General features: G+C 41.6%; 2 protein-coding genes across 2 annotated transcripts; both read left to right on the plus strand.

The window, feature by feature from the left end:
• Positions 1-2,732: 2,732 nt before the first annotated feature.
• LOC142370437 (uncharacterized) lies at positions 2,733-4,638 on the plus strand. Its single transcript, XM_075453015.1, has 3 exons — positions 2,733-2,759; positions 3,020-4,481; positions 4,586-4,638. Exons 1-3 carry the CDS (start codon positions 2,733-2,735, stop codon positions 4,636-4,638), a joined length of 1,542 nt encoding a protein of 513 aa, XP_075309130.1.
• A 7,197-nt stretch (positions 4,639-11,835) lies between these two features.
• Positions 11,836-26,352, plus strand: LOC142369677 (uncharacterized). Its single transcript, XM_075452008.1, has 4 exons — positions 11,836-11,976; positions 19,177-19,276; positions 19,812-21,011; positions 25,157-26,352. Exons 2-4 carry the CDS (start codon positions 19,259-19,261, stop codon positions 25,526-25,528), a joined length of 1,590 nt encoding a protein of 529 aa, XP_075308123.1. The 5' UTR covers positions 11,836-11,976; positions 19,177-19,258; the 3' UTR covers positions 25,529-26,352.
• The last annotated feature ends 1,009 nt before the right edge of the window (positions 26,353-27,361 follow it).

Consider the following 27,361-nt stretch of genomic DNA (forward strand, 5'->3'; position numbering starts at 1 on the left):
GTGACATATGAATATTGAATTACACAATGCTAATTTCTGTGTTAACAATGGGGACACTAAACAAATACCAAATAGATACCGAAGGGACATCGTTAGAAGTTACTAGCTGCATAATTGTCCATTTTACTGAGTCCTCTCAACTAATCAACACTGCAGACCACTAGGGGGCAATGTGGTTCCATCAGGCAGGTTGGGCATTTTCCACCAAAATCAGTTCTTTGTCAATATTTAAGCCAGAATCGTACAAATTGTCTCTATATGCGTCTTGTGATCAAGCGGGAAACCTGAAAGAAATTGTACACGGTTATCAAACACATTTAATATAGTTTAAGATTTGACTAAAAGTGAGTCTTCTTAGTTCATGTGTAGCCATCTGGTCGGATTCCTGGTGAAAAGGGGTGTTAAAGTGTCAACTTTCGAGTTATGGTCTAGATAAGATAGTAAGTCTCCCACTTTTCCAAGAGTGAGTTCGACTCCCCAAAAGCTCTTAAGAGGGTAGAAGATCAACGTAAATTAGGCAGTTTCTGTCTCTTTTTCCTTTGTGGAAAGAAAATGAAGATCTGGTTTATATCCACATACGTAAACATCCCCCACAGGAATGTTGGTTTTGTCAAAGTTTGAAAAACTCTTAATCCACACGGCACTGTGACTGTTACATCACAGAGCGTCTGTAGGTTGCTCTCCATGCTGTTTTCATGGTCATGGTCACTAGCTGCGAAGCTAGCCTTAGCCTCCTTGCTGGATGTCGCTTTTAACTGATTTTGTTCGACATTCTGATTGAGTTAGCCTTAGTTTTGCACTACAATGATCTGTATAAGGTCTCTAGTGGAGTGTGCTAGCAGTTTTAACAAAAGATAAACGGTCAAAAAAAACTTTGCATAAGTTTGGTGCTGATAGCTCGATAACTTGGTACCGCTTACGCCGCCATCTTGCTGGAACCCCCCACAGCGTAAAGCTTCATGCATGGTTGCCGCGATGGCTCGCGTGAGCGGTGTTGATGACGTCACGGTTTCGTTCTGGCCATTTATAGTCGCGCGAGTCGATGCGCCAGTAGTTGCAGTTTTCCCCGTCACAGAGGTGTCGCTGCTACGAGAAGGTTACCGCTAACTACTCCACAAGGAGGAAAGTGGAGAAGAAAACAATGCCCCTGTAGCACTGTCATCAGTGATGCTGCTGCTCAGAACCTTACCGACCAAAAGGGGCCAAAGAGAAAGATTATTTACATAATAGCTGATGAGCCTGCAGAAGTTGAAATTTCAATAGGTGTGTTCTCACCATTATAGTCTGATATAGTACTTAGAATATTGTTATAGGACTTTTAAGTGTATTGTGTTACCCTTTGTTTGTTTGTTATGAAATACTGTGCTTCAATGGACACACTTAGGATCTCTTTCTTCTTCAGGGTCTGACTAGTTCAATGTATAATGTATAACTTTTTTCAAAGTTAATTTGACACGAGATTGTTGTGTTGTTACGGTTCAGAAAGAGGACTTTTATGATTCTAAGGACTAACTTTGTTTATTTGCTGCTTCTTTGACCTTTGATCCCCAAAAGCGACGCCTATGAAACCTCTTTCTCAGATACCCTAGTTTCACCAGTAGATCTTAAAGGATAAGACCGGTTTTTTGACATTGGGCCCTTGATTTCACATTATAACATGATGTTCTACTCACCCCTGCTTGTTGTTGGTAATTTGGAGCTGTTCCGAAGATATTCGAGAGGCGTCTGGCTGCTCTCTTGAGATATTCGGCCATAAAACGGTTTCCTATGGGCAACGTTATACAGGCCCAAACTATGCTGTTTATAATTTATTAATTACTGTACACTAGCACTGATAATGTGGAGATGCGTCGCTTACTTAAAAAAATCTGGGTTACTAATTTTGAATTTTAGCCGAATGAATAAATAGGCAGCAGGTCTGTGGGCTGTCTGTGGTAGTAGCACGACGAGGACGTCAGTAACACCCACTTTACGACAAAAATTCAAAATTACAGTAACCCGGATCTTTTTTAAGTAAGCGACGCACCTCCACGTTATCAGTGCTAGTGTACAGTAATTAATAAATTATAAACAGCATAGTGGAGAACTGCGTGTCTATCAGGGGAACGCTAACAGCTCAATAAAGGGAGTGGACTGGTCATTTGATAATATATGAGGTCCCAACTGGACATGTTCCCTCCACAACCTGACCTCCACTGAGTGGAATGTAATGGATTTATGTACTTTATCCTTAAAATAAGGAGAGTGTGCTTTTTCACTTTATCTTATCTGTCCCAAAGGATCTTGAACTTAAAGGTCCTCTCCCAAACTGTCTTTGTCAAACATATTGTTTTGGCTGATGAACATGAAACAATGATGGGGGCTAATGAATATCTGATGCTACAGGTGCTCGGTGGGATTAACAGATGACGAAGGAGGAACGTTGGCAGACATTTTGTTTCCTCAACTCAACCACAACAGATGGAAAATGGCTTCTTCAGAAGAGGTGAGACGGTTTCATTATGATATGGTTCCCAAAAATGTATTCTGGTGGATTACATATCGGTCACCTGTGTTAGTGCTACAGACCTCTGAAGAGGGAGAATGTTTAGGTTTCGGAGTTGAGGATGAACCCATGATGCTCTGATATCCCTGTTTCTGATCGGATGATCTTCAGTTATCAATATTTAACAGGTTGTTTACCTGCCTCAGTGTTGTAGTGTCCATCAGAGTCCTCCTGATGGCAGATCTGAATGGAGATATGTGCAGGATCCCACTGTGTAACTACAAATCCATTCAGTATTCAGTTTGACTCTGTTACAGGATCAGATAATAATCTATATAAAGATATTACCAAAGATATATGGACTCAGGATATTTCCATGTTTGTCTGGTCAATTTCAGTCATTTTTTGTCATAGATCTGTTATTACAGAGGTGTTTATTTCTAATAGCAGTGAGAAGGAGTTGGCTCATGTTATTGAGGTGCTAAATACATATAAACTTTGTTCTTCATGGTCTCTTTTTTTTTGTCTCTTTAGGAGTTTAAAAGCCCAAACACAGTGGAGCCTAATTCCCTTCAGGATAATGATGAAGCTCTGTCAACAAAAGCAAACAGAGAGAAACCTTTCATTTGTGGACAGTGTGGGAAGGCTTTCACTCGTAAAAGTGCCTTAATAACACATCAACATATCCACAGTGGAGTTAAACCTTTCATTTGTGGACAATGTGGGAAGGCTTTTACTAATAAAAGTGCCTTAACAAAACATCAAACTATCCACAGTGGAGTTAAACCTTTCAGTTGTGGACAGTGTGGGAAGGCTTTTACTCAGAAAAGTGCCTTAATAAGACATCAACTTATCCACAGTGGAGTTAAACCTTTCAGTTGTGGACAGTGTGCGATGGCTTTCACTCGTAAAATTACCTTAACAAGACATCAACGTATCCACAGTGGAGTTAAACCTTTTATTTGTGGACAGTGTGGGAAGGATTTCACTCGTAAAAGCACCTTAACAAGACATCAACGTATCCACAGTGGAGTTAAACCTTTCGGTTGTGACCAGTGTGGGAAGGCTTTTAATCAGAAAAATCACTTGATGACACATCAACGTATCCACAGTGGAGTTAAACCTTTCAGTTGTGGACAGTGTGGGAAGGCTTTTACTGATAAAAGTGCCTTAATATCACATCAACATAGCCACAGTGGAGTTAAACCTTTCAGTTGTGGACAGTGTGGGAAGGCTTTTACTTGTAAAAGCACCTTAACAAAACATCAACATATCCACAGTGGAGTTAAACCTTTCAGTTGTGACCAGTGTGGGAAGGCTTTTACTCAGAAAAATCACTTAATAACACATCAACGTATCCACAGTGGATTTAAACCTTTCAGTTGTGACCAGTGTGGGAAGGCTTTTAATGAGAAAGGTGTCTTATCAAGACATCAACGTATCCACAGTGGAATCAAACCTTTCAGTTGTGGACAGTGTGGGAAGGCTTTTACTAATAAAAGTGCCTTAATAACACATCAACGTATCCACAGTGGAGTCAAACCTTTAAGTTGTGGACAGTGTGGGAAGGCTTTTACTAATAAAAGTGCCTTAATAACACATCAACGTATCCACAGTGGAGTCAAACCTTTCAGTTGTGGACAGTGTGGGAAGGCTTTTACTGATAAAAGTATTTTAATGAAACATCAACATTTCCACAGTGGAGTTAAACCTTTCATTTGTGGACAGTGTGGGAAGGCTTTTACTCATAAAAGTGACTTAATAATGCATCAACATATCCAGAGTGGAGTTAAATCTTTCAGTTGTGGACAGTCTGGGAAGGCTTTTACTCAGAAAAGTGCCTTAATAACACATCAACGTATCCACAGTGGATTTAAACCTTTCATTTGTGGACAGTCTGGGAAGGCTTTTACTCATAAAAGTGCCTTATTGACACATCAACGTATCCACAGTGGAGTTAAACCTTTCATTTGTGGACAGTGTGGGAAGTCCTTTGGTTACTTCTCTGCCTTAAAAACACATCAGCTTGTCTGCATTGGAGCACAAGCATGCAGCGATTCCCAGTGTGATGAAAATTTAACGACTCCTCGTGGCTTTCAGAGTCACCAACAAAGCCACGGCAGAAAGAGACGATCCAAGAAGAATCACTGTGAGGTATGTACATCAAACACTTATTTTCCCATGTCCTGATGAGTTCAGGATTTAACTGAGCAAGTAGGCAAGAGGCTCCCATTGGAGAAGGACAGCGATGTTGCAGATTTTTAATCCTAACATATTCAGTGAGTTGTTTTTCCTTAAACAGCCATGTCACAAGTGTTCAATGTCATTTAAATGTTCGGTGAAATCAGAACCAAAGGGAGTCAACAGTATAAGTAAGGTCATGTTTAATTGTGAAAGGAAGAGCATTATCAGATACTGGGTGGAGAGAATTCAACATGCTGGGACCAAACAGCTGTGTAGTCTAAATAAAACCACTAATTAATCTGTTAGGGAGCATAAATAGCCAATCCAAACCATCCATACATTTTCATCCGCTTATCCGAGGTCGGGTCACAGAACAAACGGGTCCAGGAGTTAACCAGAGCTCTTGTATATTCTGGACCACATCCCACCTCTCTCTGTCTTTTTATTTAACTTTTTTCTTTTTTCTGAATTCTATCCAACCCTTTACAACCAATTGCTACAGATCCTACCTGCACTCAGGGACATTAGGCGCATTCCCACTGTAGGAACCTTTTACAGTTCCTATAACCTTTTCAGGAACGGGGCTGTTTTTTCCCGCATTCGAACATACAGGAACTAGGGACCACGGCCCTCAGTTCCTGTAACCATTTTAGCTCCTTCTCCTCAGCTGGGACTGTTCTGGGTTCCATAGGAACACATCTGACGGAGGTTTTTGGTGGTCGGTAGCTCCGCCCCTTGTCATGTTGTCAGGCTGAAATGTTTCCTCATACGACACGGACACAACCTGCGTGCGTTTAATAAATTAAACCTCCACGTGGTCTCCTTTGTCTGCGGCGCTCTGCTCTCCTTCCTTCATGAAACCAAGAAGTATGGCCTGCGCTCCATCCTTCGTCTCCTGACTCTCTCTGTGAGCTCTTCCAGCCTCCATGTTAGACGCCCGATGTGATTGTCCATGATTAATATCACCGTCATGCAGACCATGAACACGGTGGCCTCCCCGCTCTCCACGTTAGCTTCTTGGAAATGTTTTTTTCTTCTCTCCTTACTTTTCGTTGGTTTTGTTTTGTTGTTGAATGTGGCGCTAAAGTAATACGACGCTGTCGCAGATGGCTGTGTCGCATCAGTCCCTATCAGGGTCCCGACTCATGTGCGAATGCAAAATTAAACAGTTTCCCTGGGGAAGGGCAGTTATTAGAACGAAATTCGAGGTGGACCGTTCTTAGAACTGCTCTGTCCGAGTGAGGCTATAGTCTTGACTCTGAATGGCCCACTGCCTTCTGCGCCCTCCCCTTTCTCCTGGGCCTCACTTACATGGAAGGTTGTTAAACTTTGTGATCGCTGGACTTCTTGTACTGGAGCGCCTCCTTTTTTCTGCTGAAGAAAGGTTATCATGGTTGTAACGTGCATCTCTTGATACAATTGTATGCATCATCAGTGATAGTACCTTGGGTCATACAGGGTTTGGGTCTTTCAAGTTAAACCCCATCCTCCAGGACCACCTGTTTCGATGTTTTTGTAAAAAGCATAACGTTCAGTCTAAGACTTTTCTCTGATGTCTTTAGTAAATCTGAGCTGGTTCCCCAGGTCCACCCGCATCTGCTTGAGTATTCTGCCAGGAGCTGGGATGTTCTCCTGTTCTAATGAATGTTATCTGGTGTGATGATGGTTTGAAGAGTTTCCTGTTGTTGATGGCACTACAAATGGACTCAGTGACCACATCCAGCAACTGGACGGACACAAATCAAGATAATATGTGGTTCTGATGCCTATGCTGACCTCTAATGAGCAACACAGCTCCTGGGTTTAGAACTGACTGACGTCTAAAATAAAGAATCTGTTCTGTATGTTTGCCCCATTCCTGCCCACAAACAAATGGCCCAGGTGCTGAAGGCAGTTGCAGAAGCAGTCACCTCAGTTATTCTCTCTAGCAGACACCGCCCCAGGAAGAATCCCATCCCCTTTCTTAGGGCTGGAGAGAAGCCCCCATCCTGCCCGCAAACAAATGCATGTTGGCTGTCCACAGCCTCAGATTGGCAGCTGAAAGTGGACCTTGGAAAACAGTTAAAGGTCCCTGAACACATCATCCAGACAAGACGAGACAGACAGACTTGCTTATTCACTCAGACGCCACCAAGCGGGTGATCATGTCGGAGCTAACTATGACCCCAGGAAGATCACTGATGATGCATCCCAGCGCATCCTAGAGATGTTTCTAAACTCCTGGACGTCTTTGGACCGTGCTGCTTTCATATCTCGATCTCGACTAAAACGCCTCTTCAAGCGGTCTTTGTTTGCTTGTTTGGTTTGGTTTAGGATTTCGATGCCAAATTATTGGCACTAACAGAGCAGAAGCACCACAGTTTGTTTTCATTTAGCTAAATCAGTAAAGTAAACACAGCACAAAGTGCAGAAATCAGGACATTTCCTCAGAAAAATTGTGGAAAGTATTTGTTCTTTGTGCTAAGAAGGAATTTGACTTCATCAGGCATCAAACTGTGATCTGTTTTCTAACTGAAAGCTCCCAACTTCTAATTTTAACCTCAAGATATTAGACTGAAATCAAACTCTTAGCTTTCAGTTTCCTACAACATTGGCAGATGTCTGTCTTCTTCTTTGGTATTGGTTGAGTTCAGAGCCGGTGTGTTCATTGTAAAAAGCAGCAGGACACCCTGACCTTCCCTGTCTTTGTGTCTTTGTTGTTTCAGAAGCAGAGCGGCTCAGATGGAGCCAGTTCTGAGCCCTGTGGGCACCGTCCCAGTGGTGAACAGGACTGCTGTCAGCAGGGTGGCTCATCATTCACCACTGCAGCGGACCTCAGAAGACAGCAAACCATCCAGCGCAGACAGAAATCCTTCAGCTGTGGACACTGTGAGAAAAGCTTCCCATCAGCAGGTCAGCGCACGCTTCATGAGCGTGTTCACACTGAGGAGCAGCTCGGCCGCGACACCAGTCGGTCCGCTGCTCAGAAGCCCTCCCACCCTGAATATGAACTGTTCCACTGTTACCGGTGTGCTGCAGTGTTCGTCTCAGCATCTGCTCTGTCTAAACATCAGCAGGGTCACCAAGAGCAGGAATAATTTCCAACATGAAATGGCTTCAACGCACTCGCTGCGTCTGAACGGACAGAGAGAGCCTCTTCTGGGCCAAACTTCAAACTTTAAAAGCCACAGTTCACAATTCATTTCCTCTGAAAGTTGTAATGTGCCACAATAACAAGAATCTGTGAGGAAAAAACTGTTAAAAACTGTTTCTACTAGTATCTGGAAGCTTTGCTGGATGAACAGAAATGGTTTTATTAATGTAGGAAGAAGCATTTCTGACTTCTTCCCAGCAGAACGGTCGTATTACACAATGTATACAGATGCAGTTTGGAGTTCCAGTGAGATGACTGCTATCTCCAGCTCTGACCACTAGGTGTCAGTAGCTCAACAATGTTACCTGAAGGTTTCTCAGCATCAGATTTTCTTTTATTTTCGTTGAAGTTGAAGTTGACAGTATTTAACATGAATTAAGTTCACCTTGATAGAGGCAAGGAGTTTGTTTTCTGTTTTTATTTCTTGTTCAATTTGTCATAGAATACTAATTAAATAGTTTTTGGAAAAAACCTTTTTGTCTTAAGTCTAAACAGTCTCACCATGACATTTAAAAACAATATTAATGATAACATCTACTGTAAATACATCCATACAATGATAGCAGAAGTTTTTTACTGGATAGCACCATTTTTGTCCTTTTTATTTGTGTTTATCTTTATTTAGTCTGACTATTTGATGATTTTTAAGTTGATGCATTTTAATATTTTGTTGTCAGATCGTCTTCATTTGAATACATTTCTGTTTATTTCCCTTTGATTTGTTTTCATTTCATTCCTTTTTCTGGTCATGATTTTTATTTCTTTGTTCTATCCCTGCATCAGGTTGTCTTTTATTTTCAGAAATTTGATTTCATTATATTACATTTTATTCTTTTCAATTTTCTTTTTATTTCATCATCTTTGAATAACTGTCTTTTTATATTCATAAATAATTTAAATTTTACATTATTTCTTGTCATTCGTTCCTTCTCTGCGCCATATCTCTTTCAATGAGGACCCGCGTGACTTTTGACCCTCGTAAGGCACCGTCTTGAAGCAAAGATGGTGTATTTGTAGAAGGATGTCTTTATATTGACGGTTCCACCTGGTTCAGACAAGCTTCCGTTCCTCGGATCGTGAAAATAAGTCAGAGTGAGACCTCTTCATCACCTTCTGAAACGCCTGATTCATGAAAACAACATCATCGAGCTGCAGACACGGAGTCTTTAACGGATATTTAAGGACATTTATCACCGCGCAGCTCTCGGTCATTGAGTTGTATCACATCAAGGTAACTATCAAACAGTTTGAACACCGACAGCAACCGATACCAACATTTAGCAGCTGTCATTGAGCTGGAAACCTGTCATTTAGCTGGTTAGCCAGCTGGGGGCGCTGACACCGAGGCGAGGGGAACTCTCAGAGGAATCTGAAGGGACCCAAAATTAAACAGCAGAAGATTTGGAATCCGTTATTTCTAAATAATGATGTTTCAGACTTGGTGGAACTCAGAAACTTTTATTGTCAGCCAGGTCCGTATCAGAATGACAGAATGATGCATCAATCTGGAGAGGATCCTTCATCCCCAAATCTCCCAGAATCTCTGACTTACTGTGGCTGAGCTTTTCATTAAGTAGAATCTGCCTATGTTGGTGACCTTGAAAATGTTGCATGTTTCCCATCAATAGGCCCAAAGCCCGGATACGGAGTGTGCGTATCTATTGAGCCTCCTCTGGACACACTAAAGGCTGATTTATGGTCGGAAACCAGGTCGTCTGCGTGTGTGTCGCAGTTAACGCAGACATGCCCCCCCCTTACGCAGACACTATGGTGCACCTCCCCAAAATTGTAACTCACCGCAGACAGTGCCGCAGACATCGCCGCAGGGAGGAGAGAAAGGAGGCCTCTGATTAGTCAACTCTACATCCGCTCTACACTATGTGTATTTCCGGTTTGCTAACCGGCTAATGGTGACGCTAACCGTGCTAACCGTGATGCTTCTTTCGCCTCTCTGCCAGCTCCAGTAGTAGCAATATTTCTTCTATTTCTAGATCGATCAGCTGCATCTCAATCAAAGTGCGCAATCGTCCAGTCGCCATTGTTGTTGAATGACCTCCGTAACCGTAACACCCACAATCCTAGCTTGTTCATGATTGTCCCTCTTGCGTTGTGGCGTGGGATTAACATAGCGCATTCAGCGCTTCAAAAGTATGCATAAATCAAAAATAACTGCGTCGTGTCTGCGACAAGCTCACTGCGACACACTGCTGCAAAGTATACACGAGCCTTAACTGGGGAGTGTGTCGTTCTGAAAATGTCCTCATTTAGCCCGAGACCCCCGACACAGCTGGTGCTTATCAGTCACTACATATTTCTTATCGTTTCCTAAAACTCCTTTGCACAGCTGGTAAGTATCAGACTCTCCATAAAGTATTTTTATGAGCCCTGGATAGAAGCATTTTTGAACAGGGAAACGTAACATCCTGTATTAATGTTAAGACCTTTATTTTATAAGCCAGACAGGAAGTGGTTCTGTGGTTGACCTGGAAGTGAAGGTGAGGATTAAAGGTTAAAGGAGCCAGCCAATGTTGAACGCCACGTATGGTTCTTTTGTTTTCTTCAGTAAATAAAGTCAGGACGACCCTCGGTTACATTTTGAACTTTTTTATTAAATCGTGTACAAAATACACGGCTCACATCATCTTATATACATTTTAAAGGAGCATTTTTACTTTTTATAATATTAAGGGCTTTGGTAAAGGAAAGAAAATCTTTATGAAATAAAAAAATCTGGGTTTTACATTCATATATTTACATTTATGTAGGAAATATTTTCCGAATAATAATATGTTATTGAGCAGAAAGTCCCATTCACTATTAACCATAATAACAGCATAAATAAAGTATTTTAGGGAGAAGGGTTGGAGACGGATCCCCGTGTGCAGCCAGTCATGTAAATCAATCCAGAATGTTGAAAACATACAATGAAAAAACAAGTGATCAGAAGTTTCATCCTCTCCACAAAACACACATCCATCCGACTCACAGCCAAACCTCCGTCTCAGCAGCTCTCCGGATGGATATGCACCATTTAGGATTTTAAAGTGAATTTCTTTTACTTTGGGATTAATGGGGAATTTTAAATATTTAGAACGCAATGAATATATGTCTTCTTTGGAGAAAATTTGTTAAATGGAGTTACGGAATGACAATAAAGGGTGCGTGATGTCATCAAACATCTTTATAATAGTTTTATTAGGAATCTTAATCAAAATCAAATCAAATCAAATCAAATTTATTTATATGGCACATTTCATGTACAAACAGTTCAAAGTGCTTTACATAAAATAAAAGCATTGCAGCAGGGAGTGGAAGAAGCATTAAAAATACATAAAAGAATATAAAGAGAAACAAATAAAATCATTTAAATGAATTTAAAAACAGGCAACCGTCTAGATAAGTTAAAATAGCCTTAACATGACAATTTCCAACTAGAAGAAGTGGAACATTAGGAGCAATGTGAGTGGAGTTGGAAACAATCCCTTGAATTAAAATTAAAGTGGGTTTAGGGATGGCTTTTACTATGGATACAAAGAAGTTTCGATTGATGATCAGATTATATTTGAGGCAAAAATGTTCATATGTCATCACAACATTTGGAACTCTCTGCGGCTCCGTGACTTCCGCATTCCTTTCTTTCTTTTTCTTATTTTTTATTTATTTATCTATTTATTTTTATTTAAACATGTCACATTGACATTGGCTTGAATTGGACTTTATTATCTAAGTGCTTTGAGATGACATTTGTTCTTTTTGGCGCTATATAAATAAGAATGAATTGAATTGTCTTGCCTTGCTGTTCTGTGGTGCTGCCTGATGTTCCCTGGTGTTTCTGCTGTGTTGTTGGGGGGGTGGGGTTCTTTATCATAGAAAAAAAAGGGCTGACAGTATTGTTTGTGGTTGTTATAGTAACCGTGCCTCGCTTCCGTTTGTCCCGGTTGCTATAGTAACCGTGCATCACTTCCGCTCTGGTTGTTGTGTCTGCAGCTGTTGTCACTAAATGCTGCCGCACTGCTCCATCTGCGCTGTGTGATTCATGTGTCTCGTCCTCCATTTACTGGCGCTGTGCTTAAAGCAGCCAGCGGGGGTTGAACGCCTAAACGTCCAAAGAGCAGAGGACCACCAGAGACTTTTGTCTTCTTGGTTTTTATGGAGCTCTGAAGCAGCGCCGCAGGTAAGTTTTCCATCTTCATCGTTAGGACGGTTCGGCTCCGGTTCAGTCTTCCTGTTTGGACCGACACGGTCCACACGAAGCAGCGTTAAAAACACCGCCAAAGCCAATAAATGCGCTGTGTTGGCCTTCCATTATCGCCATGTTTCTGAGAAAGATGGAGGTCTCCGAGTACAAGTGTTTAATGAGGTTAATATATCCAAAGTGTTTGTTAATCTGGTTGGGTGGCATCTCTTTAGCTGCAAACAGCATTTTATTTCTGTTTCCCTCCTTCTGTCCAATGTTCTGCTGTTTCTGCTCTCTAAGAGTTTATCTGCAGGGTTAGAAGCTGCTTCTCCTGCTGATATATTGTTCCGCTCGCACGGCGCTCTGCTCACTGTGGCTGTTTTTAAATGCGCCATAAAAACAAACCTTGACTTGTCTTGTTATGACTCAGTCTCCCTGCAGCTGTGTTTTTGTTCATCTCCTAATAATCCAACTCATTTAAAGCTCTCTATAAAGCACTTTGCTGCTTTGTTCACAGAGCATATTCATTGTTTCAGAGATCTGCTGCAGTTAAACAGTTCAGTGATTTAGTTCAATACTAAAATGGCTTAATGAGATCAAATCTAAATGTTGATGATAACTATTAACTCAGAATTGGTGAAAAGAGGCAGAGGAGAAATATTTAGAGCAGCTAAATGTTTAAAGTGGTGTTAATCTGATCTCTAAAAGGATAAAGGCTAACCTTTACTGCTTTAAGATGCTAACAAACTGTCTGACATCTGACTGTCTGGCCTTGCTGTTAAATCCTGATAGTTTAACATATGTCACATGGTCTGACTGTCTGATCTCAGTCCTGCTTCAGGTGGAAATCATAAAGTCTCAATCTGTAGAACATCTTCTGTTCAGATAGTTTTTAATTAAAGGAGCAAATATTCTGAACGCTCTGCTTGTGTGTTTGACTTTAGCTCTTTCAGAGAGCTGTTAAAGCTTATTTCAGCAACAACTTGTATGGATGTCTAGTTTTAAACATCGTGTTCTTCCTGGATTTTTTTTATTGGACATTTTATTGCTTCTTATCTCTTCACTGTGATTCTTGCATTGAAAAGCTGTTTTCAGATTATTTATGTACTTTGGTATCTCTCCCAATCATATGCATGTTAAAATAAATAGATGAATGAATAATAATTGCTCTAGTACAAAACTAAACTTCCATTATCATTGTAAACTCACCTACTAAATAACTCTATGTAGCTCTGGTGCTGTTAAAGTGCCGGCCAATGATCACTCAGAGTCTGTAGATGTGGTGTGGTGGTGGGTTGGACTCAAAAGATGTAAAAAGCAAAACTTGGTTTATTAACAACGTAAGGTGAGACACTACCTTAATATTAATGTTAATGTTTTAAAATAATAGATATCACCATGAAACTTCCTCAGTTTATTACTTATACAAGTATGAAAAAAATGAGAAAAATAAGAAATAAAAAAGAAATGTGTATGTTTAATTGTGCAAATTAGGCATTATCTCATTAAATTTGCATATATTTCCGGAAGCTAGATCTGAACATATGATAAAGCCAGGTGCAAAATTCTTTTTTCATTTTGTTTACACACAGAATGAAAAGAAAATTACAGAGGGATTTCAGAATATCTGCTTTCATATCCTAGGAAATCAAAATATACTGTCCATAGTCTAAAAAACATTGATTTTCGCAATATGTTTTCATTATAATGTCACATGAATCTGGCCAGGAATGATTTATCAACAAATCCATCTTTAAATATCTTCGGAATACTGTTAAGTGTATAACTGGACAGTTTGGTGTTAGTAGGTGCTCCATAGTCTGAGATACCGGAAAAATACAAAAAACTGATTTTGAGAAAAACGGCATTTAAAGAATTAAATAGGGGAATTCAATACATTTGTATTAGAAACAACAGAATAAATGCTCAGGCCCTTAGTAATACTAATATAGAATAAAATAATCTTATCAATAAAGAATACAAGCTCAATACAATACAATGAAAGATCGACATGTATGAGCAGCCTCTGTCATCAACTCGGTTTCCTAACGACAGTTTACGGTCAGCTGTGCTGCTTCCTGATGCTTCATCAGCTGATCTGATAGATTTTCCTTTATTGCATCTTGCAAAGCACAATTGTTGCTTTCTTTTCTTTGAAAGTTGCGGTGTTACGGGAGCGTCAGAGTCGACTACCGGATGCATCTGAGCGAATCCCGTTAGCAGAAACGAGCAGCAGCCAATGAGATTTGGTCATTAGCTATAAATCCGCCTTTAGACATTCATGATTGGTTACTGATAGAAAGGAAGTTGCCATTATTTGGGTGACTTATCATTGTGCAGGAGACTCGGAGCTTTCCGGTCATGACAGACTTCAGTAAATAGACGAGGCTCGGCATGGCGCGTAGGAATGCTAACTTTTTGGTAAATTCGGGGGAAACGTGCTATAGCAAGTAAACAAAATGTAATAAAATAAACATTTGAATTTATTTTTTCGACGTTTTCTTTATAGCAGGTTGAAAGAACACATGTTGAAGGAGTAGACTGGCCCAAAATCTCAAAATTGATGTATAATTGATGTCTAAGCAGCAAGAGGAGGATTTATAGATGTTAGAATGAACCTGGAGATTTGTTTTTCTCCATCTGCGCTCAACTTTCCGACACTCTCTCTTCCCATTTTTCACCAGTGTGGAATTTGGCCATGGAGACTTCTTCCTTCCAGAGATAAGCTTCACCTTAATGGGAGCAATAGCATCCATAACATTTAACATTTTAGCATCGAAGCTACTGACGAGCTCATTGACTGAAGCCCCGGACAGGGCAGGTGTTAAAGAGAAGACCTGGTTAAAGATCTCACTGCTGTTTTCAGTTCTACACCGTTTAGAGATCACTGCTGCTGAGACATTTGTGTGCAGTGAAATCGTACTCTCAAAGAAAACACAGGAATGATCAGACAGATGAGGCCTTCAGCTGTACAGCCACATATTCAAAGGACTGAAAACTTCCAGGAGATAACTGCTTCCATTGAAATGATTCATTAAATAAGACTGCCCCCCCTCCTCCTCTCCTGCTCACTCTGGCCTCGCTGATAAAGCTGTAACCAGGAGGGGTCGACACATGAGAACAGCAGCTCTGTTATTTTGCTCAAACCAAGTTTCAGTTTATCTGGTGGGGGCAGATGGAGTTCCTCCTCAAGGTTTCTGCTGGGCTTTGATTGTTCCTCACTATGAGATAACTCCTGGTTTATCTCAGTCTTGGCACCGAGCACAGATGGATGACGTAGGAAGTAAAATAAGTTGGAGGTGAACAGTTTCACCCCTGACTTGTTCAAATTAAATCCATTTGCCTTAAAAAGATGCCTGCGTTCCTAAAAAATGTTAAAATGATGAATAAAATGCACTGAGTGGTCAGCACATGCCGATAAAAGCCATTTATTCAGTGCCAACAAGCTGCTGAATGTTTCCTCTCCTCCTCTGATGGGTGGTACAGGTCCACTGATGAATACAGCTGCATTCAGCGAGCTCACTGCGTTTAATAATCCAATAAAGTCCCATTTCACAACCTCAGATTGTTGCTGGGACACATCGTTTGACCCTGTATGCAGAACGATGTTTGTCACAGATGGATATTCATCTGAAATTTCAGGAATTCTCTCCTTCATATCATTGACAAATCCCTAGGAAAGCCGAGGACTTCAGTGTTCTTACCGCACATCCTTTGTACAACATTTACGGCAGAGTCACCCACAATCAGAGTCTCAGGCACAGCCTTTAGCTTTCCCTGTGGCCTTTTACCTTCTGACAGGTTTTCAGTCCTTGCCTTGCTGCTTTGGAATGGATGGTCATCCAATAAAGATCCAGAGTCCTTCGATAGTGGAGCAAATCTGTTCTGCAGTTTCACGCTCGGTTGTTTTGGAGGTTTGTTGTTAACCTTCCCATTCACGGATGTCCAGTCCTGTTTCCTCCCATGTACAGGGGTAGAAGAGCTCCTCTGTGTGGTGAGAAGTGAAGGCCAGTCGGTTTCACATATTTCAGCTCGCTGTGCCCTGCCTGTGATACGTCCTCCCACTTCCAGGAGACATGATTTACTTTTTGGTTTTGCACCGAGAAGGTTCCAGGGAGGATTATTATGCGATGATTTATTATAGTGCACAGAGTCTGCTTTCTTGGTCGCGTTATCTGTGCTCCTTAGCTGTGTGTTAGCTTGCTCGTCTCCACTATTCTGAATCAATGGCGAGGTTGTTTAATTTCCACACAGTCCATTTACCTCCACATTTACTTCTAAGCCATGGATTTTTGTCTCCAGTTCTGCAATCTTCTCCAGGAGGCTGTAGTAGTCATCTGTGGAGAAGGGAGGCATCTTGCTGCTAGTTAGCCTAGCGGTTTGCACCTTTACAGCCTATTTAGCTTTAGCTGAGTGCTTGGTGCCCAGACACTGTAAATCAGGCTTCATTTGTGTGTAGGCCACGCACACGGAGCGCTGAAGATAAAGGACTATAAAAATGTTGCTGTTTCTGTTTAAAAAACTTTAATCCCAGAGATTTATAAGTGTCCAGAAGCTATCGCAGGTAGGCTCACATGGGGAAAAAAAGGGGAAAAATCACGATAAAATCAATAAAATAAGCAAAGCAAGCAGAGAGCAGGTAGAGTAAGCGTCCGCTTTAAGCGTGCATCTGCTTTCCCAGACTCTTCATCTAACCCAGTTATTTAGTCCCATTATGTCACCTTGAAGTTTTGGACATACATTGTGTTTATATGAGCAGTGGAAAAGTACAAACTAGGAACATATATTATTTAGTAAAATACAGAATTCATAATGTCTAATAACAAAGCTAACATTAACAGTTTCTGCATTAAATCACACAGCAGATGTCCAGCTGGTGATGGCAGCTAACGCAGGTAACACAGCGTAAAGCTTCATGCATGGTTGCTGCGATGGCTCGCGTGAGCGGTGTTGATGACGTCACGGTTTCGTTCCGGCCATTTATAGTGGCGAGAGTTGATGCGTCAGTAGTTGCAGTTTTCTCCATCACAGAGGTGTCGCTGCTACGAGAACGTTACCGCTAACTACTCTTCAAGGAGGAAAGTGGAGAAGAAAACAATGCCGCTGTAGCACTTTCATCAATGATGCTGCTGCTTAGAACCTTACCGGCCAAAAGGGGCCAAAGAGAAAGATTATTTACATAATAGCTGATGAGCCTGCAGAAGTTGAAATTTCAATAGGTGTGTTCTCACCATTATAGTCTGATATAGTACTTAGAATATTGTTATAGGACTTTTAAGTGTATTGTGTTACCCTTTGTTTATTTGTTATGAAATAGTGTGCTTCAATGGGCACACTTGGGAATTATTGTTACCTTTCAGGATGCAACAATAATAATAAGTAAAATAAATTTAGATGGGTGCCGATCTACTGCCCGCCCTATCAACAAACCCTTTAGTTCAGTTAAAGTTGAGAGTCTCCTGTGACATATAAACTTTGAATGAGGTCTCTCTGATGTCGTATGGCTGAGTTATGAGGCCTCCAAAATAGGGCAGTTTTTGGCATTTTTTTGTCAAAAAAGTGCTTTTAAATCGATGGAGGCCCAAAATTTCTAAGACAGGTATGATGAAGACAGTTATGTCATTTTTATCAAGGTCCTGTTTAAAATACAGCTTTTATGGCATTTTCAAAATGGCCTCGGTAAGTGCTTTTCAATGCATTTTCCCATTGCATTGTGGGTATTTTCAAACTTCCCCTCACTATCAGTTTAAAGGAGAAACGCAGATCAGATTTATAACATTAAGCTGTTATAACAGGGCATCCATCTTAGCTCTGCCCTCATAAGCATTCTGAGAACAGAGCAGGCTCCTAATGCGTTGCTAAGGAGACGGAACCAGCTGTCTGTGTTAGACAGAGAGCAAACTGACATATGTGCACACACTATGGCTTCTTAAAATGAGACTAATTTTGACTGTAGCCTACTGTCTCGAACAAACGGTCGCTGTTCGAAAAGTGAAAGTCGTATCCGAATAAGTCTTGAACCGTCAGCGCCCCAAGAGACGGCAGAAGCCAGCGGTGTAATTTTCATTCGGCGACTATGTCTGGCTCGTTATCTATGGCAGTTTTAAAATAATTTTTCACCTGAATTTGAAACCCTTCAGTTCAGTTAAAGCCGAGTCTCCTGTCACATATACACTTTGAATGAGGTCTTTGTAATGGTTTATGGCTGAGTTATAAGGCCTCTAAAAAAGGCCATTTTGGCACTCGTTGAGCTCGCTGCTTGACTACTAGCGAACCGAAATTCATGAAGGAAACGGAAGAATAATAGTCCAGCACAGGAGTAATACGTGGCACCCATAATATTAGATCGGTTTTATACAGCGCTTAATACTCAACGCCGCTTCCAGTGAATGAAACAACAGCAAATTCCTAATGACATCATTTCTTTACAAATAATTGCACAAAGTATTTTACATGACACAACCGTCAGCCGTGAGCCTGTCTACCAGTTGGTCCATCCGGTTTGTCTTTCTCAGCGTGAACCAAGTTACAAATATCGACTGGTGGATGACGCCGCGCCACCTTTTCAAGCCGCAGCAGGATGGGGGGATGGGGCAGGATGAGCACATTCTCCGTCTCCTTCTTCTGAACAGAGAACTAATGAATCTGAAATATCAGTTAATATTTGTCAAAATAAGAATTTGTCATAGTTTAATGCATAACTTTTTTCAGGCTAAAGTTAATTTGACATGAGATTGTTGTGTTGTTGCGGTTCAGAAAGAGGACTTTTATGATTCTAAGGGCTAACTTTGTTTCTTTGCTGCTTCTTTGACCTTTGATCCCCAAAAACGATGCATATGAAACATATTTCTCAGATACTCTAGTTTCACCAGTAGATCTTAACACCAGTGTTATATGGAGAACTGCGTGTCCATCAGGGGAACGCTAACAGCTCAATAAAGGGAGTGGACTGGTCATTTGATAATATATGAGGTCCCAACTGGACATGTTCCCTCCACAACCTGACCTCCACTTAGTGGAATGTAATGGATTTATGTTATCCTTAAAATAAGGAGAGTGTGCTTTTTCACTTTATCTTATCTGTCCCAAAGGGTCTTGAACTTAAAGGTTTTCTCCCAGACGGTCTTTGTCCAACATACTGTTTTGGCTGACGAACATGAAACAATGATGGGGGCTAATGAATATCTGATGCTACAGGTGCTCGGTGGGATTAACAAATGACGAAGGAGGAACGTTGGCAGACATTTTGTTTCCTCAACTCAACCACTACAGATGGAAAATGGCTTCTTCAGAAGAGGTGAGACAGTTTCATTATGATATAGTTCCCAAAAAGTGTATTCTGGTGGATTCCATATCGGTCACCTGTGTTAGTGCTACAGACCTCTGAAGAGGGAGAATGTTTAGATTTCAGAGTTGAGGATGAACCCATGATCCTCTGATATCCCTGTTTCTGATGGTATGATCTTCAGTTATCAATATTTAACAGGTTGTTTACCTGCCTCAGTGTTGTAGGATCCATCAGAGTCCTCCTGATGGCAGATCTGAATGGAGATATGTGCAGTATCGCCCTGTGTAACTATAAATTCATTCAGTATTCAGTTTGACTCTGTTACTGGATCAGATAATAATCTATATAAACATATTACCAGAGATATATAAACTCAGGATATTTCCATGTTTGTCTGGTAAATTTTGGTCATTTTGTGTCATAGATCTGTTATTACAGAGGTGTTTATTTCTAATAGCAGTGAGAAAGAGTTGGCTCATGTTATTGAGATGCTAAATACATATAAACTTTGTTCTTCATGATTTCTTCTATTTTGTCTCTTTAGGAGTATAAAAGCCCAAACACAGTGGAACCTGATTCCCTTCAGGATAATGATGACGCTCTGTCAACAAGGGCAAACAGAGAGAAACCACACAGCTGTGACCAGTGTGGGAAGGCTTTTACTCAGAGAAGTAATTTAATAACACATCAACATATCCACAGTGGAGTTAAACCTTTCAGTTGTGGACAGTGTGGGAAGGCTTTTACTCAGAGAAGTAATTTAATAACACATCAACATAGCCACAGTGGAGTTAAACCTTTCAGTTGTGGACAGTGTGGGAAGGCTTTTTGTGCTATAAGTCACTTAATAAGACATCAACATATCCACAGTGGAGTTAAACCTTTCAGTTGTGGACAGTGTGGGAAGGCTTTTTCTGATAAAAGTGCCTTAATAACACATCAACGTATCCACAGTGGAGTTAAACCTTTCAGTTGTGGACAGTGTGGGAAGGCCTTTACTTGGAAAAGTGACTTAATAACACATCAACGTATCCACAGTGGAGTTAAACCTTTCAGTTGTGGACAGTGTGGGAAGAATTTTACTCAGAAAAGTGGCTTAATCAAACATCAACGTATCCACAATGGAGTTAAACCTTTCATTTGTGGACAGTGTGGGAAAGCTTTTACTGATAAAAGTGGCTCAATAAAACATCAACGTATCCACAGTGGAGTTAAACCTTTCGGTTGTGGACAGTGTGGGAAGTCTTTTACTCAGAACAGTACCTTAATCACACATCAACGTATCCACAGTGGATTTAAACCTTTCAATTGTGACCAGTGTGGGAAGGCTTTTACTGATAAAAGTAACTTAATAACACATCAACGTATTCACAGTGGAGTTAAACCTTTCAGGTGTGACCAGTGTGGGAAGGCTTTTAATCAGAAAAGTGCCTTAATAACTCATCAACATATCCACAGTGGAGTTAAACCTTTCGGTTGTGACCAGTGTGGGAAGGCTTTTAATCAGAAAAATCACTTAATGACACATCAACGTATCCACAGTGGAGTTAAACCTTTCGGTTGTGGACAGTGTGGGAAGTCCTTTTGTTACTTGTCTACCTTAAAAACACATCAGCTTGTCTGCAATGGAGCACAAGCATGCAGTGATTCCCAGTGTGATGAAAATTTAACGACTTCACGTGGCTTTCAGAGTCACCAACAAAGCCACGGCAGAAAGAGACGATCCAAGAAGAATCACTGTGAGGTATGTACATCAAACCCTTATTTTCCCATCTCCTGATAAGTTTAGGATTTAACTGATCAAGGAGGCAAGAGGCTCCCATTGGAGAAGGACAGCGATGTTGGAGTTTTTTAATCCTAACATATTCAGTGAGTTTTTTCTCCTTAAACAGCCATGTCACAAGTGTTCAATGTCATTTAAATGTTCGGTGAAATCAGAACCAAAGGGAGTCAACAGTATAAGTAAGGTCATGTTTAATTGTGAAAGGAAGAGCATTATCAGATACTGGGTGGGGAGAATTCAACATGTTGGGACCAAACAGCTGTGTAGTCTAAATAAAACCACTAATTAATTTGTTAGGGAGCATAATTAGCCAATCCAAACAATCTATCCATTTTCATCCGCTTATCCGAAGTCGGGTCACAGAACAAACGGGTCCAGTAGTTAACCCCAGCTCTTGTATATTCTGTACCATATCCCAACTTGGTTGCCCTGGGGATGGATAGTTATTAGAACGAAATTTGAGGTGGACCGTTCTTAGAACTGCTCTGTCCGAGTGCGGCTATAGTCTTGACTCTTAATGGCCCACTTTCTTCTGTGCCCTCCCCTTTCTCCTGGGCGTCACTTACATGGAAGGTTGTTAAACTTTGTGATCGCTGGACTTCTTGTACTGGGGCGCCTCCTTTTTTCTGCTGATATTGAACTCTTCTTTGAAGGACCAGCTCCCACCTGACTGCTGAGGGGGAGCATCAGCTAGCTTTTGTTGCCATATAAGGCCATACTCGTACCACTCTTTAGTTAATCCACAGTAGAAAGTCATACCAGCAGTGGGCACAATTTCCTGAGTAGGATGTCATGTTGGTATACCCAGGCTTTAAATTTTCCTGGAAGGCCTGAACTTTTAGCTGCTTCTGGTTATCCCTCCAGGTCTTGGTTATCCCTCCAGGTCTTGGTTGACATGGTCTCTGCTTAACTACCCACTGAGGGACCACCTTTCCCCTCCTCCGAATCATCTTCAGAATCTTCCACAGATGCACTTATAGTTTAGAACACCTCTTATACATCTGGTATAGCAGTCCATAGGGTTCTGGCATTGAGCTTGTTCTAACAGTCTTGACCACTGATTGGATTTTCTTTCAGTTAACTCCTTTGATATTAAAGTCTGTGGTTGGTGCAGGTGGACTGATCAGGACTTTGTATTCTCTGAGGTCTTTCTCCCTAGTTTTGTTTCTGTAGGTGGTGTTGAGATCGTTGTCCATCCCCTATTCCGGTGAGGCGATGTGCCCCCCACGTCACTGACATGGCACTTGTTTGGTAAATCCTAAAGCAGCCCGATTTGTTTTTATTTTTTCCATTGTCCGGTTCTTATGACAGCCTGCTCGTTGGAGGGTCAGAAGTTTATTCCTCAGGATGCCTTGTAGTTTAGATTTCTCATCTTTCCACCTTCCACTTCAGCTATTTCCTCAAAAGCATTTCTTGTTTGAACTGGAGGATTTGTTCTTCGAATTTTGTCTTTTGATCCCTACTCTACCAAACCAAACCTTTTTGTGGCAATGCATACAGTCGTGTTTGTCGTTCCCTGGAGTTTTCTGTCTGCCATGTCCTTCTTGGTAGCTTCCAGAATACCATCCAGATCATCAAATTTGTGCCCTTAGTTCCCTTTGCCTCCTGGAAGCCCCTTTAACCATGGCTGGTGTTTTAAAGCACCTGTTGCTTGAGCTTTCAGGGCTTGGGGGTTCTTACTTTTCTAGCCAGATTCCCGGCACGGCTCCTCATGTCACCTTTCCCTGCAATTTCATCTCGGCCTGGTGGATTTCAGGCCTTGGGAGTGTTTGGAGATCTTGCCACATACATTAGGTTGTTTTGATTAATTTGTGTGATCGCATGGGTTGTTGCCTGCTTATCTGTCTTTCGGGATGCTCAATTTCATTTCCTCTTGGCCTCTCTTTGGGTTATGTTTCTTTGGGAGTTTTTAATGCAGGTTTGCGTCCTCCCACACAAAAGCTGCAGGTTGAGTTGCTGCCCCTTCCGACCCGGATGCATCTGTCAGCTTTCCCTCCAGTTGATCCTGGTTTATTCATGGTCATCCACCATCCTAATGCTGGAATTCCCTGGTGAAGAAAGGTTATCATGGTTGTAACGTGCATCTCTTGATACTCTTGTGTACATCATCAGTGATAGTACCTTGGGTCATACAGGGTTTTGGGTCTTTCAAGGTAAACCCCATCCTCCAGGACCACCTGTTTTGATGTTTTTGCAAAAAGCATAACGTCCAGTCTAAGCCTTTTCTCTGATGTCCTTAGTAAATCTGAGCTGCTTCCCCAGGTCTACCCGCATCTGCTTGAGTATTCTGCCAGGAGCTGGGATGTTTTCCTGTTCTAATGCATAGCCACTTTCGGACAGAGTAGTTATAGGAACGCAGTTATCAGAACTGTCCTACTCGAATTTCGTTCTGATAACCGTCCTTCTGTTTCAGTCTGCATTTGCACATGAGTCGGGACCTGATAGGGACTGATGCGGCGCGCGCAGCCGTCTGCTTCAGTGACGTGTTAGCCGTTAACGCTACATTCAAACACAAAACAAAACCTGTAAAAGTAATTAGAGAAGAAAAAACACCACAAAGAAGCTAATATGGAGAGCGGGGAGGCCACCGTGTTCATGGTCTGCATGATGGTGATATTAATCATGGACGATCGCATCAGGCGTCTAATATCGAGGCTGGAAAAGCACACAGAGAGAGTCAGGAGGCGATACTTTTTCATTTCATGAAGGAAGAAAGGAGAGCAGAGCGCTGCAGACAAATGAGACCAGTGTAAGTTTAACTTATTAAACACCCGCTGGTTGTGTCTGTGTATGAGGAAACATTTCAGCCGTGATAGCATGACATGGGGCGTAGCTACCGACCACCACACACCTCCGTTAGATTCGTTCTATAAGAACTATGAAAAGACCCGACCTCGGAGAAGGAGCTAAATAGTTATAAGAACTAAGGGAGATAGCCCCGAGTTCTGTAGCCGAGTTCCTGTATGTCCAAACACGGGAGAAAACGGCCCAGCGGATTAAAAGGTTATTAGAACTGCCAAAGGTTCCTGCAGTCCGAAAGCGGCTATAGTTATCTGGTGGGATGATGGTTTGAAGAGTTTGCTGTTGTTGATGGCACTACAAATGGACTCAGTGACCACATCCAGCAACTGGACGGACACAAATCAAGATAATATGTGGTTCTGATGCCTATGCTGACCTCTAATGAGCAACACAGCTCCTGGGTTTAGAACTGACTGCCGTCTAAAATAAAGAATCTGTTCTGTATGTTTGCCCCATTCCCGCCCACAAACTAATGGCCCAGGTGTTGAAGGCAGTTGCAGAAGCAGTCACCTCAGTTATTCTCTCTAGCAGACACTGCCCCAGGAAGAATCCCATCCCCTTTCTTAGGAATGGAGAGAAGCCCCCATCCTGCCCGCAAACAAATGCATGTTGGCTGTCCACAGCCTCAGATTGGCAGCTGAAAGTGGACCTTGGAAAACAGCTAAAGGTCCCTGAACACATCACCCAGAAAAGACAAGACAGACAGACTTGCTTATTCACTCAGACGCCACCAAGCGGGTGATCATGTCGGAGCTAACTATGACCCCAGGAAGATCACTGATGATGCATCCCAGCGCATCCTAGAGATGTTTCTAAATTCCTGGACGTCTTTGGACCGTGCTGCTTTCATATCTCGATCTCGACTAAAACGCCTCTTCAAGCGGTCTCTGTTTGCTTGTGTGGTTCGGTTTAGGATTTCGATGCCAGATTATTGGCACTAACCGACCAGAAGCACCACAGTTTGTTTTCATTTAGCTAAATCGGTAAAGTAAACACAGCCCAAAGTGCAGAAATCAGGACATTTCCTCAGAAAAATTGTGGAAAGTATTTGTTCTTTGTGCTAAGAAGGAATTTGACTTCATCAGGCATCAAACTGTGATCTGTTTTCTAACTGAAAGCTCCCAACTTCTAGTTTTAACCTCCAGATATTAGACTGAAATAAACTCTTAGCTTTCAGTTTCCTACAACATTGGCAGATGTCTATCTTCTTCTTTGGTATTGGTTGAGTTCAGAGCCGGTGTGTTCATTGTAAAAAGCAGCAGGAAACCCTGACCTTCCCTGTCTTTGTGTCTTTGTTGTTTCAGAAGCAGAGTGGCTCAGATGGAGCCAGTTCTGAGCCCTGTGGGCACCGTCCCAGTGGTGAACAGGACTGCTGTCAGCAGGGTGGCTCATCATTCACCACTGCAGCGGACCTCAGAAGACAGCAAACAATCCAGCGCAGACAGAAATCCTTCAGCTGTGGACACTGTGAGAAAAGCTTCCCATCAGCAGGTCAGCGCACGCTTCATGAGCGTGTTCACACTGAGGAGCAGCTCGGCCGCGACACCAGTCGGTCCGCTGCTCAGAAGCCCTCCCACCCTGAATATGAACTGTTCCACTGTTACCGGTGTGCTGCAGTGTTCGTCTCAGCATCTGCTCTGTCTAAACATCAGCAGGATCACCAAAAGCAGGAATAATTCCCAACATGAAATGGCTTCAACGCACTCGCTGCGTCTGAACGGACAGAGAGAGCCTCTTCTGGGCCAAACTTCAAACTTTAAAAGCCAAAGTTCAGAACTCACTTCCTCTGAAAGTTGTAATGTGCCACAATAACAAGAATCTGTGAGAGAAAAAAACTGTTAAAAACTGTTTCTACTAGTATCTGGAAGCTTTGCTGGATGAACAGAAATGGTTTTATTACTGTAGGAAGAAGCATTTCTGGCTTCTTCCCAGCAGAACGGTCGTATTACACAATGTATACAGATGCAGTTTGGAGTTCCAGTGAGATGACTGCTATCTCCAGCTCTGACCACTAGGTGTCAGTAGCTCAACAATGTTACCTGAAGGTTTCTCAGCATCAGGTTGTCTTTTATTTTCGTTGAAGTTGAAGTTGACAGTATTTAACATGAATTAAGTTCACCTTGATAGAGGCAAGGAGTTTGTTTTCTGTTTTTATTTCTTGTTCAATTTGTCATATAATTAAATAGTTTTAGAAAAAACCTTTTTGTCTTAAAAGTATAAACATTCTCACCATGACATTTAGAAACAATATTAATGATACCATCTACTGTAAATACATCCATACAATGATAGCAGAAGTTTTTTACTGGATGACACCATTTTTGTCCTTTTTATTTGTATTTATCTTTATTTAGTCTGACTATTTGATGATTTTCAAGTTGATGCATTTTAATATTTTGTTGTCAGATCGTCTTCATTTTAATACATTTCTGTTTATTTCCCTTTGATTTGTTTTCATTTAATTCCTTTTTCTGGTCATGATTTTTATTTCTTTGTTCTATCCCTGCATCAGGATGTCTTTTATTTTCAGAAATTTGATTTCATTATATTACATTTTATTCTTTTCAATTTTCAATATTATTTCATCATCTTTGAATAACTGTCTTTTTATATTCATAAATACTTTAAATTTTACATTATTTCATGACATTCTTTCCTCCTCTGCGCCATATCTCTTTCAATGAGGACCCGCGTGACTTTTGACCCTCGTAAGGCACCGTCTTGCAGCAAAGATGGTGTGTTTGTAGAAGGATGTCTTTATATTGACGGTTCCGCCTGGTTCCAACAAGCTTCCGTTCCTCGGATCGTGAAATAAGTCAGAGTGAGACCTCTTCATCACCTCCTTCAGAAACGCCTGATTCATGAAAACAACATCATCGAGCTGCAGACACGGAGTCTTTAACGGATATTTAAGGACATTTATCACCACGCAGCTCTTGGTCATTGAGTTGTATCACATCAAGGTAACTATCAAACAGTTTGAACACCGACAGCAACCGTTATCAACATTTAGCAGCTGTCAGTGACCTGGAAACCTGTCATTTAGCTGGTTAGCCAGCTGGGGGCGCTGACACCGAGGCGTGGGGAACTCTCAGAGGAATCTGAAGGGACCCAAAATTAAACAGCAGAAGATTTGGAATCCGTTATTTCTAAATAATGAGGTTTCAGACTCGGTGGAACTCAGAAACTTTTATTGTCAACCAGGTCCGTATCAGAATGACAGAATGATGCATCAATCTGGAGAGGATCCTTTATTCCCAAATCTCCCAGAATCTCTGACTTACTGTGGCTGAGCTTTTCATTAAGTAGAATCTGCCTATGTTGGTGACCTTGAAGATGTTGCATGTTTCCCATCAACAGGCCCAAAGCCCGGATACGGAGTGTGCATATCTATTGAGCCTCCTCTGGACACACTAAAGGCTGATTTATGGTCGGAAACCAGGTTGTCTGTGTGTGTGTCGCAGTTAACGCAGACATGCCCCCCCCCCCCTTACGCAGACACTCTGGTG

This window comes from Odontesthes bonariensis, chromosome 20 (assembly GCF_027942865.1).
Source record: "Odontesthes bonariensis isolate fOdoBon6 chromosome 20, fOdoBon6.hap1, whole genome shotgun sequence".
In the NCBI taxonomy this organism is placed as follows: Eukaryota; Metazoa; Chordata; class Actinopteri; order Atheriniformes; family Atherinopsidae; genus Odontesthes; species Odontesthes bonariensis.

Excerpts from the sequence above, each read along its gene's own strand:
- LOC142370437 (XM_075453015.1), top strand. The coding sequence starts at position 2,733 with ATGGAGATATGTGCAGGATCCCACTGT. Across the intron at positions 2,760-3,019 it reads TATGTGCAGGATCCCACTGT|GAGTTTAAAAGCCCAAACAC; the intron begins GTAACTACAAAT and ends TTGTCTCTTTAG. Across the intron at positions 4,482-4,585 it reads ACAGTGTGGGAAGTCCTTTG|AGTCACCAACAAAGCCACGG; the intron begins GTTACTTCTCTG and ends CGTGGCTTTCAG.
- LOC142369677 (XM_075452008.1), top strand. Across the intron at positions 21,012-25,156 it reads CCAAGAAGAATCACTGTGAG|AAGCAGAGTGGCTCAGATGG; the intron begins GTATGTACATCA and ends TTGTTGTTTCAG.